Source organism: Phyllobates terribilis, unplaced genomic scaffold, assembly GCF_046119375.1.
Source record: "Phyllobates terribilis strain yellow unplaced genomic scaffold, ASM4611937v1 Scaffold_2__4_contigs__length_985480577, whole genome shotgun sequence".
Classification (NCBI taxonomy): Eukaryota; Metazoa; Chordata; class Amphibia; order Anura; family Dendrobatidae; genus Phyllobates; species Phyllobates terribilis.
Genome location: NW_027362762.1, coordinates 480,422,624 through 480,439,683, shown reverse-complemented (window position 1 = coordinate 480,439,683; position 17,060 = coordinate 480,422,624). Strand labels below are relative to the sequence as shown.

At 42.5% G+C, this 17,060-nt stretch overlaps 1 protein-coding gene across 1 annotated transcript in view; it reads left to right on the top strand.

Moving 5' to 3' along the window:
- Positions 1 to 10,771, top strand: part of RUNX3 (RUNX family transcription factor 3) — a 238,170-nt gene extending 227,399 nt beyond the window's left edge. Inside the window, exon 7 of the mRNA XM_073665828.1 lies at positions 9,364 to 10,771. Coding sequence (XP_073521929.1) covers positions 9,364 to 9,881 — 518 coding nt within the window. The 3' untranslated portion in view covers positions 9,882 to 10,771. The remainder of the gene's footprint in view (positions 1 to 9,363) is intronic.
- The last annotated feature ends 6,289 nt before the right edge of the window (positions 10,772 to 17,060 follow it).

Sequence of the window (17,060 nt, the reverse complement as noted above, 5' to 3'; positions counted from 1 at the left end):
TCATTTTTGAAATTATAAGCATTAGCAGGTTGTTAGAAACTGAAATCAAACAGTTTTCAACTCAAAACTTTATTCTAGGTGATGTTACATTTTCACATAGGACCCCTTGTTCGAAAGGAGCTTCTGAACTCTCTCGTCCATTGAATTTGTCAGGTTTTGGATGGTTTCTGCTTCAGTTGTTTTGCATGAGGACAGAATACCCTCCCAGAGCTGTTGCTTAGATGTGAACTGCCTCCCGCCATCATAGACACTCCTTTTAATGATGCTCCAAAGGTTCTGAATGGGGTACAGGTCAGGGGAGCATGGGGGTCACACCATAAGTTTGTCCCCTTTTATGCCCATATCAGCCAGAGATGCAGATGTTTTATGTGCAGCATGAGATGGTGCATTATCATGCAGAAAAATGATCTTGCTGTGAAATACACGGTTCTTCTTCTTGAACCATGGCAGGAAGTGCTGTTTGAGAAAATCCACATACATTATGGAGTTCATCTTTAGCGCCTTCAGGGATCCTAAAGGGGCCGACAATCTCTCTCCCCATGATTCCAGCCCAAAACATTACTCCACCTCCTCCTTGTTGGCGCTGTAGCCGTGTTTGCGTGGGGTGTCCATCAACCAGCCATCCTCCACTCCATCCATCTGGACCATCGAGCGCTGCACGGCACTCATCCGTGAACAAAACAGTTTTGAAATCAGTCTTCATGTAATGTTTGGCCCACTGGAGCCGTTTCTGCTTGTGTGAAGTGGATATAGGAGGTCGACAGGATGGCGTATGCACAGCTGCAAACCTCTGAAGGACCCTGCATCTTGTTGTTCGGGGGACGTTGGAGGCACAAGCAGCTTCAAAAACTTGTCTGCTGCTATGACAAGGCTTTTTTGCCGCTGCTCTTTCAACCTGACGTAATTGCCTGTAGGAAAGAGTCCTCAATTTGCCCTTATCAGCACGCACACGTGTGTACTGTGAATCAGCTACATACTTCTTGATTGCCAAGACACTTCATCCTGATCATCGCACAATGTTGATTGTAGTCATGCCTTGACCTAAACACTCCACAATTTGTTGCTTCTCAGCAGCCGACACATCCTTTTTCTTTCCCATTTTGGCAGAAAATGTAGGCTGCTTAATAATGTGAGACAGCCTTCTTAAGTAGTCTTGCCTTTCATTGGACACACCTGCCAAACTAATTAGCACAGGTGTCTGCAATTGCTTACAGTGATATAAAGAGCCCTGACACACATCACCATCAATGAGTTTAACTGACAAACAAACAAATTCTTCCCTTATCACTCCTAAACACTTTTTGCATAATAATTTGGAACGCAGTGTACATGTGCTTTTCCACAAAACACCAGTGGTTCACGTAGTGAATCTTACAGTTCTAACTTGCCAACCGTGGTCTGTATGGAGTTGTTCAATAAAGGGCCCAAAATTAAGATAACATAGATGGGAGAGGTCTCTATGAATAGGAATTCCTAAGTATTTGATACCCTGTGAGGGCCAGGCAAAGGGAAAGTTGGACTGGATGGAATCCTATATGGATTTGGGGAGGGAGACATCGAGTGCCTCAGACTTCGCTGCATTGATTTTAAAATTTGACCATGTAACAAAGTGATCTATTTCAGCCATAACAGCATGGATGGATATATGTGATTGAGTGATATATACTAGGACATCATCAGCCAATAGAGAGCACTTGTACTCGGTGCCTCCCACCTCAATCCACCTAATATTGGGGTTATGGCGAATTGATGAGAGCAGGTGCTCCGTCACTAGGATGTATAAGAGAGGGGACAGAGGACATCCCTGCCTTGTCCCATTGGTGATTGTGAAAGGTGATGAAAATGTTCTGATGCACCCCCTGGGCCTTGGGACACCCGGACCCTTTTTGGTGGATGCTGGTGGTTGTAGTCTTCGTGGCGGCGACCCGCTTCCGTGGCTCAGGGTGGTCAAACCAGTGGCGGAACTATTTATGTGGTTTTGATGTTTAAATGTCCGACTACGCCACCCGTGGATTGCGGTCAGAGTGAACCGCCGCTGCACGGCAGACCGCTGAGGCTGGTGTTGTGGGTGCAGCAGAGCATAGCATAACTCCCCACGGGAGGAGTATAGCCTCAGGGCAGTGTATGCGGAGGATGGGGGTGATGGTGCAGGGCAGCAGCAGTAACGACACGGAGTCAGTGATGCAGTCCAGGGCCTTTACTCACAGTTCTTATTATCCAGACCACGTCTGCAGGTAACGGCTGCCCACGTCGTACTGTGCTCACCAGGTGAGGGGCTCAGACAACTCCCAGATAACTTTGGAGCGCTTCACAGGACCCCCTTTGTGTGTCCTTTGTCTGGCCTTTCTTACCAACCCTTCTGTCCGGCTGCCTCGGGCCTCCTCTTGGTAAACTTGGCGCCAGTTTCCCTGACCCTATGTGGTGCCTTCCTAGCGGGTGTAGCGAGGGGCTGCGCCACATAAAATGTCACAGCCTCCGGTTTCTAGCTGAGGGTCGTTTCCTGCCTCCACTAGTTTCGGGGACCGGTCTCCCCCTTTGGCCTGACCCCTCCACGCAGGTGGATTCGGGCGTGCGGTGGCGACTCGCCCGTCCGCACCCCTGGGATCCCTTCATTCCTCGTTCCTGGAGCCTTCTCCGCTCCTCTTCCTTCCTTCTCCCTCTTCCAGGCCTGGGCCTCTGTTACTAGGCCCGCCTCCGGAGCAGAGCTCATGCAGAGCCCCTGCTCCCTGCCACTTCTGCTCAGACTTCTCTGCACTGAACTAAGATGGTGCCCACCTTTTATACTCCCTTCTCAATGCACCCAGGAACTGCTTCCTCCCTGCTCCTGCACTACAGGGTTCCCCTTCCTCAGTGTTCCCTCCCCCCACTCCAGCCAGGGACAGGGACTGTCGTGCCCATCTCAGAGGCATATTGGTCGCCCTGCCCCACGGCAATGTGGTGTAATGCATGCAGGTGTCGGGTCCTGATCCACACTCCATCCTTACCTGAGAGTGAGATATCACACCTCTGGGTGAGGTGCAATACCTCTGTAGCAACCGAGCCCTCAGGGTGCTACAGTTCCATTTATCTTCAGCCTAGGTGACGTATTGTGATACAGGGCCGTGATTTTGGCTATAAAAGGGTCCCCTAGACCCCTACCCCAAGCTTTTTAAGAGAATCATATATGGCTTGCCAGGAGACTCTATGGAATGCTTTCTCAGCATCCAACGAGAGTATGTAATTACAAATTTTTAACTGCATTTAGCCCAGGAAATACTTTGTGCCTAGTAGCAGTGTCTGCTAGTCAGCGGATTATCCCGGCTGTTAAGCAAGCTACACCACCTGTAGTTTAGACACTTAATTTTTTCAAAGGAAATGCTTCGGGACCATGGGATACTCAGTGAAGAGCATCAGGAGGCACCCCAAGGCATAGGGGCTGGGACTGGCAGTAGGATGCCTTGCGGTGGACAGCCGAGCTCGATCCTTATAAAAGCTTTTTAACTGCAGCAGCTTTAGTGGACGCTACTGGAGCTGGAATTACGCGGCTGCTGGCATGAGACTTGCCCTCCAATAGATCCTTGTAAATGGATTTAAAGTGTATTCATTCAAATTAGAGAGACAATTTAAATTAAAAAGCTTAGAGCTGCCTCCACCACAGGGGGGCTCGCTCGACCCACCAGCGGACAGGCACCAGTATTGGGAGAGGGGGGCTGGCCATCAGGGTTCACCGCGGCTCTGGCACAAACCCGGCGACACGGAGGTGGCACGGGCAGGAGCGGACTGGCCGTGTCGGCTTCTCACTTTTTGGATTTTAGAAGGGCATGACATGCCTATATCTGTGTCTCCCCCTCCTTTTACTCCTCCACCTCTTTTATTTTTACATGACTATATGTACTTGTCACTTTTCCATGTGTTAGTTATGTCTTCTGAGCAGTTTGTCAGCTTTTGGACACCTTTGAAGGTGTTTTCTATGTGTTTCTATGTGTTTTTGTTTGCCTGCCATTGGTTTTAACGGTGTTCGAAGGTGTTCGACGAACAGTTCGACGAACAGTTCGGCGAACACACGGGTGTTCGATGAACCGAACCGAACTCGAACACTACGGGGGTGGCTCAACACTATTAGAAACATCTCATTTGCTTTCTTAAAAATCACCACCTTCTATGTGATTGTGAATATTTTTATGTTTCTCTGGGGTAGAAAACCAGAGACCAAGTACATTAAAAATAAAATAAATAAATAAAATGTCTTATATTTAAAAGGTCTCGGTCACCAGACATGTAGATGTCTTTAAAAAGAGACACTATTGGGTGCACATAAATGATATTGATCCCCCAGTCCGAATGTACATTGTGCAACTGAAGGATCCAGGTACGTTGAGGAGCATCCAATTTATTCAAGGCAAATTTTTCGTGTGGAATTTAACTCTACCCAAATTTTACAAAAATCCGTACTCTTCAAAACGCAGATTTTTTTTTTTATTCGCTCTGCATGAATTCAACAAGATGGCGGCTGGCTGGCCGTCATTTTGATGAACTGTAATGAATCAGAAAAGGTTTAAAAAAAACAATTACCTCACCACTCACCTCCGGGCTACCTCCACCGCATACTTTCCCCCACACAGTCCTCGCCATGTCTTCTTACCACCACTGTACGCTGAAAACCCAGGTCTCTTCACGCTAGGCTGGCACTTCCAGTCATGACCAGGCCCGGTATGTGTCTGCATATGTGCAGGCACTTCCTGGCCCTATTCGCGGATGGAAGTTCTAGCCTATATTGCAGGGTTTCGGCACGTGGAGGTGGTAAGAAGAAGTGGTGAGAACTTACGGGGGACAGTGAGCAGCAGAGGTGAGCTGTAAGATGAGTATTGGTTGTTTGCCGTTTTTTCTACATCTTACATTTACGTTTATTATGCTCGAGGGTCTCTCCAGACCCCAGGTCATAATAATGGACATTCAGTTTACAGAGAATAAACTTGATGCAAATCAAATTTCCCGGTAAAAGCCAGAGGATTCATATCTCGTCAGATCCACTCATCTCTGGTCATAAGTGGAAGAGTAGAATAAAGTAAATAAATAGGAACGCATGGCTTAATGTGTAAATCTTGTGGGGACAACTACAGACTTGAAATGTGTGTCTCACATGCACAAGATATTATTTAGCATAAATAGCCTTAAAGCCTAGACATAGCAGGTCATCTACATTCTCGTGTCTTGCATGTATGGGGCGTTGTATACTAATATTGTGTGCAAAACAGTTCTTCATGAGGATGTATCCATGTGGGCTGCAAGCGTATAAGATTTATTTTAAACCTTGCTAGGTACTAGAAGCAAAGAACACGGACATTACTAATCATAAAGGGTGACCTCTATCTGGCTTCTAATTTATATACATACCACACCTCGCCGCTCTCAATCCAAAACATTGACATTTCCGTAGATAGATCAGGTCAGATTTGGACGTTCTTGGTCCCTGGGCTCAGCCTCACAATGGTCAAATTCTTAAGGATAAATGGGCTCATTCAGTTGGTGAAGCAGCTGGTGTGATTTTGAGAAGAAAATAAACATATCCTTGAAATATTTTGATTGGCAAAGTAAAAGTGCAATTCAACACTCCAGCCAGCAGGATGTACTATACGGGACAATATAGGAGTGGGCAAAATATGAGAATAAAAAGCGCACCTACACTTATGTGACGTGTCAGTTGTCAGCCGCCTCGTCACAATATAGATATCAGCTCTCTGACATATTATTATCAGCACTGGGAAAACGTTACCAGCATGTACTGTAATGTCATCTATAAGAACTTCTTAGTGTGAATTTTTCAGTTTAACTATGACATAGAGAATCACGCAACAAAGTGAACAAACTTCTTACTGTGCAATTAATGGGACATTTTCTTCCTTTACTTTCGCCATGTAATCCTTTACATGGGGTGGTAACTAAAATTCCCTACTTATCAATGAGGCAGTTGTATGAATTTCTTCATATCCAAAAAAAAGGGCACATGACACTTGACATCAGTATAGCTGTAAAATTTGTAAAGCAATTAGTGGTCACAATAATCCTTTATTTTTTTAAACACCTTTGTCTGCTAAACCGCTATACTTTATACTGGTTACAACTAATGAAGTTTTTGGCTCCCGCTGCCATACAAATTTAGTTATTTTTTTGCTTACATCTTGTCCATAGATGTGAGATTATATTATCCTGATATACAACAGTTGGGAACATATTTGACATTGAAATATCATTGCTTCTGCCCCAGATTTTTTGTTGCAAACATTTCTGTATGGGCGCAGTCAGACAGTATGAATTGGACTGAGATCAGACCTCAATGCTCGGACTGGCCGGCGGCTCTTCCGACCTGAGTGTGACACCTTCATATATATCTATGCAGATGTCACGCTCAAGTTTGGGAGAACTCGGTCCGATTTATATGGCCGTCTGACTGCGCCCTGAATTTGCTTTTGTGACTATAACTTTAGGGAGCAGAAATCAAGTAGAATTTATGTAAAATTGACCTTTAGTGCTAATATTAGGCAGGGGACACACCTCAAAATTTCTGCCAGAACATCATTAATTGGAGATTTATCATATGTTGTAGGTCTACAAGTGTTATAAATTATATTTTACCTTTATCAAATAAATACAAGGACTAGAAACTTCATGTACTGCCAGCAAAAATAAGGGGTTCACTCATAGGTGGCAATAGAGTTCAAGTACTTTTCTTCTCTGATGAGGCAATTTGCATATTTCATTTTCCAGAGGAGCACTGCATGGCCTATAAGTCTCCTTACACTGGCATGTCAGGCATGGCACTTTTCACAAGGAGAGCTGTTACCCCAAAGACCTCAGTTAGAGGACTCTTATACAGCGAAATCAGATCTCATGTTTTACACGCAGGAGGGCCAACAACCCAAATCACGTGTCTGCAAATTAAGATTCTGGTTTAGCTTTTATCCTAAGTCATATGGCAAGGCTTGATAAAGGGTTGATATTGACTATTTCCAGCAGGTAGCACTAGAGTTCAAATCTTCTTTCTCTCTGAAGAAGCAAATTTGCATAACTAAAAGTTTAGTGACAGTCATGTTGGGAAGACATCTGGTCATGTGTAGCCAGCTTTAGATTATTCACACTATGCTGAAATCAATAGGACTTTTTTTACATTTATTTTGTACAACATTAAGTGCGTAAATGGAACCTGTCACATTGAACGTGTAGAATGTTATAGAATAGGAGAAACTGAACAAATTGATAAATACACTGTGTACAGAACTATTAGGCAATTTATATTTTATATAATTAATTTGATTATTGAACAACTACAGTGCTGTTGGAGAATCCAAAAGGTTAATAAACCTGAAACCTGAATATTTAAAAAAGTAAAACTGAGGTTTGTCTTTCTTAGGAGGATGTGTATGTGTGCAAAATTATTGGACAACTAAATGAAAAATGTCAATTTTCACATCTCAATTGTTTATTTTCATCTGTTAAAGTGAAAATAATAATAAAACAAAACAAAATGTACAAAAATGTATTTCTGACATTTAAACAAAATATATATTAGTGACCAATATAGCCACCCTACTTTTTAATAACAGTCATAAGCCTTTTATCAATGAAGTCTGTCATCTGTTGATGATCGGCTTTTTGGGCACCAACCACAGCCTTCCAGGTACTGATCAGAGAGGTGTACTGTTTTTCTTCACCGTAAATCTCTCGGCCCAAAAGCTTTTGATGGGGTATGTCAGGTGAGGAAGGTGGGCCATGTCATTATTATATCATCTTTAAGGCTTTTACTGACTAGTCAAGTTGTGGAGTACTTCAATGCATGCACTGGAGAACTGTACTGCATAAAAATCATGGTACTCTTGAATGATGCAGACTTTTTCCTGTACCAATGCTTGAAGAAAGCATCTTCTAAAAACTGGCAGTAGATTTGGGAGTTGATGTTGAGTCCATCTTCAAGCTGAAAAGATCCAACTAGCTCATCTTTAATAAAACTGCCCATAGCAGTACCCCACCTCCACCTTGCTGAAGTAGAAATTGAGGTATGTGTCCATTACAGATCCAGCCATGGAACCATCCAACGGGTCTGTCAAGGGTCACTCTCATCTCATCACTCTATAAAACCTTTGACATACAGTATCTGTCTTCAGATATGTCTTGACCCAGTCTTGATGTTTCAACTTATATGTCTTGTTCAGTGGTGGTCGGGTTTCCGCCTTCCTTACCTCGTTCATGTCTCTGAGCACTGAACCCCTTGTACTTTTGGGCACTCCAGGAGGGGTCACAGTTCTGGAATATGACAGCACTGGAGGATAATGGGTTCCTGGTAAATTCACATTTTATTCTTCTCAAATTTTTTGGCAGTTAATGTGCGTCTTTTTTCTCAACACATTTTTGAGACTCTGTTGACTATTTGAAACAAAACTTTTAATGGTTCTGTGGACACGCCCCAATATCTTAGCAATTTCAAGAGCGCTGCATCCCTCTGTAAGACTTAAATCTCTTTTTTGCCTCATTTTGCCTATGGAAAACAAGCTGCCTAATAATTCTGCACACCTTGCTTGATAAAGGGTGTTGATATTCTTTGACATCACCTCCTTCATTGCACAAATACACATCACCTGATCTGCTTCATCTAATAAGCATTCAAGTTTATACGGCTTGGAGTTGCAAAATCTGCATAAAAATGGTGATATGATCAAAATACTCACTTGTCTAATAATTCTGCACACCTTGCTTGATAAAGGGTGTTGATATTCTTTGACATCACCTCCTTCATTGCACAAATACGCATCACCTGATCTGCTTCATCTAATAAGCATTCAAGTTTATACGGCTTGGAGTTGCAAAATCTGCATAAAAATTGTGATATGGTCAAAATACTCACTTGTCTAATAATTCTGCACACAGTGTATATTTTTGGAAAAGATAAAGTATAAATAGTATTTAATTCATGTAAATTCTTGCCCATTCCTGATTTAGCAGTCAGGTGGGAAGTCTTAATTAATGATTAATAACTGTCTTTGTGTTCACACCTATACAAGGAAACCTGTCAGTCAATGAACTGGACCGCTCACTTGACTAGTGAGGCAAGAAGGGGCAGGGATTTACATGAGTATAATATAATGCTAATTCTGTAATATTGTAAGTCATTTTTCATTGAAGGTGTTAGTGTACAAGTGAAGGAATACAAATAGTTTTAAACTTAATGCTTCCTTGCTAAACATTATAGTTATGATTATTATATCCCTAGCCAACATGATACAGGAAAAAAGATCAAATATTTCTTCTGGCAATCAAAGAAATGTTATAAGACATATATATTACATTATTATTTAATTTACATCAATTAATATTTTGTTTTTATCATTTTAGCAACAGATCTAAGTCCATTCTCAGACCCTCGACAGTTTGACCGCTCCTTCTCCACTTTACCATCTCTCACGGAGTCCAGATTTTCAGATACTCGCGTGCATTATCCTGGTGCCATGTCCTCTGCTTTTTCCTATACTGCATCTCCCTCATCAACTGGAATTGGAGGAATTAGTGTGACCGGTATGCCTACTACCACACGTTTCCATCCCACTTACCTTCCACCTCCATATCCTGGATCATCTCAAAATCAAAGTGGACCATTTCAGACCAATGCATCTCCATATCACTTATACTATGGCACATCTTCAGGATCTTATCAATTCTCTATGGTTGCAGGTGAACGTTCTCCTTCAAGAATGCTTTCTTCTTGCACTAGTGTAACAGCAGGGAACAACTTGATGAACCACAACTTGACCAACCAGAATGACGGAGTGGATGCAAATGGAAGTCATAGCAATTCTCCAACCAGTCTAACGAGCAGTGGAAGAATGGATGAGTCTGTCTGGAGGCCATACTAAGCATGACTTCTAAATAAATGGACTGATGCTAAAAAATAGCAAAATAGACTATTCAATAAGTAGACATTGTCAAAGGTACAGTTAAAATGATCTGATGGTACACATTGTAGTATAATACATACACATGTATCACAAGCGAGAATAGCTACTCGATGCAACTGCAGATGCAGACTTTGTTTCAGCTGTAGAAGACACAAATCATATTACTCTTTCAGCATTATCATCTCAATATGAAAAGCACATCATGAGGATGAAATATTTAAGGAGAGTTGTCAAACAGGGCTCAAAAGAGAAATACAGGGAGAAATGCCAATAATGGCTTCCTTTTAACAAAGGACACAGAAATATATGTTAAACTTTAGTTTGCGGAAAAACTATAGCAGTTAAATATTACATAAGAGCAGAAAGGAGTCAAATGTGGTAATGTAAGGGTTTGTAGGTGAGCATACACAAATGCAGGTGAAGTGATCAAAGATTTTTTTATTGTATTTTAAATGTGCTAATTTAAAACATTTCTATTTTCTTACTTAGATTTTTTTTAGTATTTAAGATCTCCAATATTTCCTTAGCTACCTGGGTCAGTCCAACTAAACTATTTGTAAAGAATAGAAAAGATTTATTATGGTAAAGTAAAATCCATTTTTATGAGTTATATAAAACAAAGCAATGATAGATTTCTTTATTTGTATTTGGTTGGAGAATAGTGATGAGCGAGCATGTTCTGTTAACCCTTTCGGCGAGCATGCTCTGGTGCTCGCCGAGTATCTTCGGCGTGCTCGGTGTTATGTTTTCGTCACTCAGTGCTCACGATTTGCGGCTGTTTGACAGCTTTAATACATGTGAGGAATGCCTAAGAAACAGGCATTCCGCACATGTATTAAAGCTGTCAAACAGTCGCAAATCATGAGCACTGAGTGACGAAAATATAACACCCGAGCACGCCGAAGATACTCGGAAAACACACGAGCATGTTCGTAAATCTCGAGTAACGAGCATGCTCGCTCATCACTATTGGAGAGCACTTTGCCTTCGGGACAAATATATTATAGCCAATTGATAAACAGATGATTAATACTTTTTTTTTTGGAATGGATCAAATCTTTGCTGTATTTGTTTTATAACTTTACTGTGTTGCTTTCATTATTTTTATACTTTTTTTGTCCTATCCAACAATGCCTTCTGCCACAAAAGATCAATGCAGCCTGTTATATAGGCCAAGCAAAATGATTTTCATTCCAGCCTGCAGATCGTATTGCTTTATATATATCTACCTTACAATATCCAAATAGCAAGGGCTGTAAATACGGTCTAATCCCAAATTAGAACTCTCATATGTCACAGTTTTCGTTGTCAATACACTGTAGTTGTGACCTTGACTCCGGGTATAAGGAACACCTTGCATATCGGAATAAGTTGGGCACAAGTAATGTGTCGATATTAATATATGGTTTGCTTTATTTCAAAAGAAGGAATATTAAAATATTTTCTTAAAAAATATTTGCTTTGCACTATTTTGCTTACTTTAAATATGCATTATTTTGAAAAGATCTACTAGTTTTTATTTATGCATTTGTATATAGGTATTACTGTTTTTTTAAGAACTCCTTTCATATTGTTTCATAAATTGCATTATATATTCACAACTATTTTATTTATTTGGTGCTGGTAAAACAAATGAATATTTTGTTAATCCATAATGGTAAATAAGATTTAGTAACCAATGCTTTTGGAAGGCTAATGGTGGAGCATATTTTGCTTATTTGGTGTCATGCACATGCATCAGAGGCACCCGGAGCCCATGTAGCCTTATTTTTTGAAACCAAAGGCATTTTTTAAACTTCTATACGGTGTGACCAGGGGAGAATAAATCTATGATATGACTTTTAATGGGGTGCGCTATGATTTTTTTCTGGGGGATTCATACGGAATTGGTACTGGATTACTGTAGGGTGAAGATGTCTTTTTTCAACCACAAATATTTTTTTCTAATTTGGTAGGAACAAAAAAAAAAACAAACATATGACCTGGTGTGAAATTTGTGACATAAGTACGCAGAGTATAGCTACATAGAAGTCTGTGGGTGCCACGTTATGACACATTATGAGTCTATAGGTGCCACATTCATGTGCATGAGGCCTTCTTGTCTGCACAATAATGGAGCTCACAACCTATGAACAGACTTAAATGAGAAAGATATTAATGATCATTTATTAGCGGCAGTGAAAAAATAGTATGTGTACTTAAATACAATAACTGCTCGACTGATGTCTTTGTGTCTTTGTGTATTAGACGGCATACAATATGTTATTAACAAAGTGCCTAATTCCAGCATAATTGCTTGTACTTGAGTCAATTACTAGCATTAATTATTGTATAGTAAATCTAAATCTATGCATGGTGCGTCACAAACATATAGAGCATAACGATACCTTGTTGCCATTAAAGGGGCAATGGCAAGGTAATGATGTAAAGTAGTGCGTATATTTCCAATAGGCCACTTCTTGACCAATCAGATTGTTTTCGAGGTCTCCATCCCTACAAATTCCTGATGGAAACTCAGACATGTAAATGTAATGAATTCATCAATTTACTGCCATGTTAAAAATAAAAAACCTATACCACACAATACACTTTTTTTACTGGTTTCCATTAGTGATGAGCGAGCATGCTCATTACTCGAGATTTATGAGCATGCTCGGGTGTTTTCCGAGTATCTTCAGCGTGCTCGGGTATTATGTTTCAGTCACTCTGTGCTCATGGTTTGTGACTGTTTGACAGCTTTAATACATGTGAGGAATGCCTGTTTCTTAGGAGGCATTCCTCACATGTATTAAAGCTGTCAAACAGTCGTAAATCATGAGCACGGAGTGACTGAAACATAACACCCGAGCACGCTGAAGATACTCGGCGAGTACCCGAGCTTGCTCGCTGAAAGGGTTAACAGAACATACAACAGTAACTTCGACATACACCAGTCAGACAGTGCTAAAAGGACACTTTTTTGGTCTCCGTCTTGTGAATAGAAGTCTATGAATCCATTTATCATATGTACTGGGTGCTTAACTAAAGCATAGCTAATCCATTGGATCAATTATTTTAATTAGACTCAAGACAAATATGCAAAAATTACAGACCTATAAATATTCTGTAACATTATAGATCATACCCTAAGCTGCCTTTATCAAAATCAATTTGCATCTGCAACACAGATATGAATGATAACTTTTACTCGCACAAACGGAATAAGGATTGAAGAACACGAAATGTGGCAAGAAAATGAGTTCACTGTTCAGAAATATAGTGCAGAATAAGCCAGAATGTGCTGTCAGTCACACATTTAGACTAACAAAAATGACTATGAATGCCCAGATCTGCACAGTACAGAGGAATAAAGCCATTGTTAGACTGTGAGCCCTCGCGGGGAGGGTCCTCGCTCCTCCTGTACCAGTCGCCGTTTTGTTTTGTTTAAGATTATTGTAATTGTTTTGGTATGTATACTCCCTTTCACATGTAAAGCGCCATGGAATAAATGGCGCTATAGTAATAAATAATAATAATAATGATAGACCTACGGTATCTTGGAATAAAGGTTTAATAAAAATATTTTGTGGGGAATTCAACTCAACTGGCATTTTATATGCCAGTATTGGTCCAGGATTCGCCGGAGTAAGAGGCGCTAAAATCAAAATAAGGAATGACTCTTAATGAATATGGCACATCTTTAAGCTGTCTGTGCGTCAGAGTCTGAAATATACTCTAGCCGTATAATTTAGGGCACTTTATAGTGAATTTGTCTGGCCGCCTTAGGCGAATCCTCCAATTGAGCTCCACCCAGTTTCCAAAAATGGCAAAATTCGCAACACTTTAACTCAACCAGACATTGTGTAAAAATTGGGCTTGATGGATTGGGCCTCTTATTATCAGTATTTTTAAAAATCTGAGGTCATAATTTTCCCAGTGACAATCAATGCATTTTAGGATTGATATACTGTGTATATTTTTTTTCATGGAAGACAGATCAGGAAATATAGATTCAGCCTTGTAATTAATTACTGCTATCAGGGAACTTTAATTGTATAAAGAGGAATTTTAACATGTATAATTCTTTTTCTTAAGCTTTAATTTGAAAGCTAGAATTTAAATAATGTAAATACGGCTTGTTAATTATTACATGCTGAAAAGAGAAATGTAAAAATTTTCATGAATAATATGTTAAATAAATGTGACAATCAGAAACAAGTTTGGGTGTCTTACCTGTGTATTTTTGCCCATTTTAATAATAATTGAAAACTGAATACCGTATATTACAGGATAAAATAGTGCAGGCTCTAATATATATTTATTTTTTAATGGCTTCCTAATCCTGCAATATGCGCCATTGGTGATAAATTAGTGATATAGAACTGCTGACTAGTGTTGAGCCACCCCCGTAGTGTTCGAGTTCGGTTCGGTTCGTCGAACACCCGTGTGTTCGCCGAACTGTTCGTCGAACTGTTCGTCGAACACCTTCGAACACCGTTAAAACCAATGGCAGGCAAACAAAAACACATAGAAACACATAGAAAACACCTTCAAAGGTGTCCAAAAGCTGACAAACTGCTCAGAAGACACAACTAACACATGGAAAGGTGACAAGTACATATAGTCATGCGAAAAGAACAGAAGTGGAGGAGTAAAAGGAGGGGGAGACACAGATATAGGCATGTCATGCCCTTCTAAAATCCAAAAAGTGAGAAGCCGACACGGCCAGTCCGCTCCTGCCCGTGCCACCTCCGTGTCGCCGGGTTTGTGCCAGAGCCGCGGTGAACCCTGACGGCCAGCCCCCCTCTCCCAATACTGGTGCCTGTCCGCTGGTGGGTCGAGCAAGCCCCCCTGTGGTGGAGGCAGCTCTAAGCTTTTTAATTTAAATTGTCTCTCTAATTTGAATGAATACACTTTAAATCCATTTACAAGGATCTATTGGAGGGCAAGTCTCATGCCAGCAGCCGCGTAATTCCAGCTCCAGTAGCGTCCACTAAAGCTGCTGCAGTTAAAAAGCTTTTATAAGGATCGAGCTCGGCTGTCCACTGCAAGGCATCCTACTGCCAGTCCCAGCCCCTATGCCTTGGGGTGCCTCCTGATGCTCTTCACTGAGTATCCCGTGGTCCCGAAGCATTTCCTTTGAAAAAATTAAGTGTCCAAACTACAGGTGGTGTAGCTTGCTTAACAGCCGGGATAATCCGCTGACTAGCAGACACTGCTACTAGGCACAAAGTATTTCCTGGGCTAGATGCAGTTAAAAATTTGTAATTAGATACTCTCGTTGGATGCTGAGAAAGCATTCCATAGAGTCTCCTGGCACGCCATATATGATTCTCTTAAAAAGCTTGGGGTAGGGGTCAAGGGGACCCTTTTAAAGCCAAAATCACGGCCCTGTATCGCAATACGTCACCTAGGCTGAAGATAAATGGAACTGTAGCACCCTGAGGGCTCGGTTGCTACAGAGGTATTGCACCTCACCCAGAGGTGTGATATGTCACTCTCAGGTAAGGATGGAGTGTGGATCAGGACCCGACACCTGCATGCATTACACCACATTGCCGTGGGGCAGGGCGACCAATATGCCCCTGAGATGGGCACGGCAGTCCCTGTCCCTGGCTGGAGTGGGGGGAGGGAACACTGAGGAAGGGGAACCCTGTAGCGCAGGAGCAGGGAGGAAGCAGTTCCTGGGTGCATTGAGAAGGGAGTATAAAAGGTGGGCACCATCTTAGTTCAGTGCAGAGAAGTCTGAGCAGAAGTGACAGGGAGCAGGGGCTCTGCATGAGCTCTGCTCCGGAGGCGGGCCTAGTAACAGTGGCCCAGGCCTGGAAGAGGGAGAAGGAAGGAAGAGGAGCGGAGAAGGCTCCAGGAACGAGGAACGAAGGGATCCCAGGGGTGCGGACGGGCGAGTCGCCACCGCACGCCCGAATCCACCTGCGTGGAGGGGTCAGGCCAAAGGGGGAGACCGGTCCCCGAAACTAGTGGAGGCAGGAAACGACCCTCAGCTAGAAACCGGAGGCTGTGACATTTTATGTGGCCCAGCCCCTCGCTACACCCGCTAGGAAGGCACCACATAGGGTCAGGGAAACTGGCGCCAAGTTTACCAAGAGGAGGCCCGAGGCAGCCAGACAGAAGGGTTGGTAAGAAAGGCCAGACAAAGGACACACAAAGGGGGTCCTGTGAAGCGCTCCAAAGTTATCTGGGAGTTGTCTGAGCCCCTCACCTGGTGAGCACAGTACGACGTGGGCAGCCGTTACCTGCAGACGTGGTCTGGATAATAAGAACTGTGAGTAAAGGCCCTGGACTGCATCACTGACTCCGTGTCGTTACTGCTGCTGCCCTGCACCATCACCCCCATCCTCCACATACACTGCCCTGAGGCTATACTCCTCCCATGGGGAGTTATGCTACGCTCTGCTGCACCCACAACACCAGCCTCAGCGGTCTGCCCTGCAGCGGCGGTTCACTCTGACCGCAATCCACGAGTGGCGTAGTCGGACATTTAAACATCAAAACCACATAAATAGTTCCGCCACTGGTTTGACCGCCCTGAGCCACGGAACCGGGTCGCCGCCACGGAGACTACAACCACCAGCATCCACCAAAAAGGGTCCGGCTCCGGGTGTCCCAAGGCCCAGGGGGTGCATCAGAACATTTTCATCACCTTTCACAATCACCAATGGGACAAGGCAGGGATGTCCTCTGTCCCCTCTCTTATACATCCTAGTGACGGAGCACCTGCTCTCATCAATTTGCCATAACCCCAATATTAGGTGGATTGAGGTGGGAGGCACCGAGTACAAGTGCTCTCTATTTGCTGATGATGTCCTAGTATATATCACTCAATCACATATATCCATCCATGCTATTGTGGCTGAAATAGATCACTTTGTTACATGGTCAAATTTTAAAATCAATGCAGCGAAGTCTGAGGCCCTCGATGTCTCCCTCCCCAAATCCATACAGGATTCCATCCAGTCCAACTTTCCCTTTGCCTGGCCCTCACAGGGTATCAAATACTTAGGAATTCCTATTCATAGAGACCTCTCCTATCTATGTTATCTTAATTTTGGGCCCTTTATTGAACAACTCCATACAGACCACGGTTGGCAAGTTAGAACTGTAAGATTCACTACGTGAACCACTGGTGTTTTGTGGAAA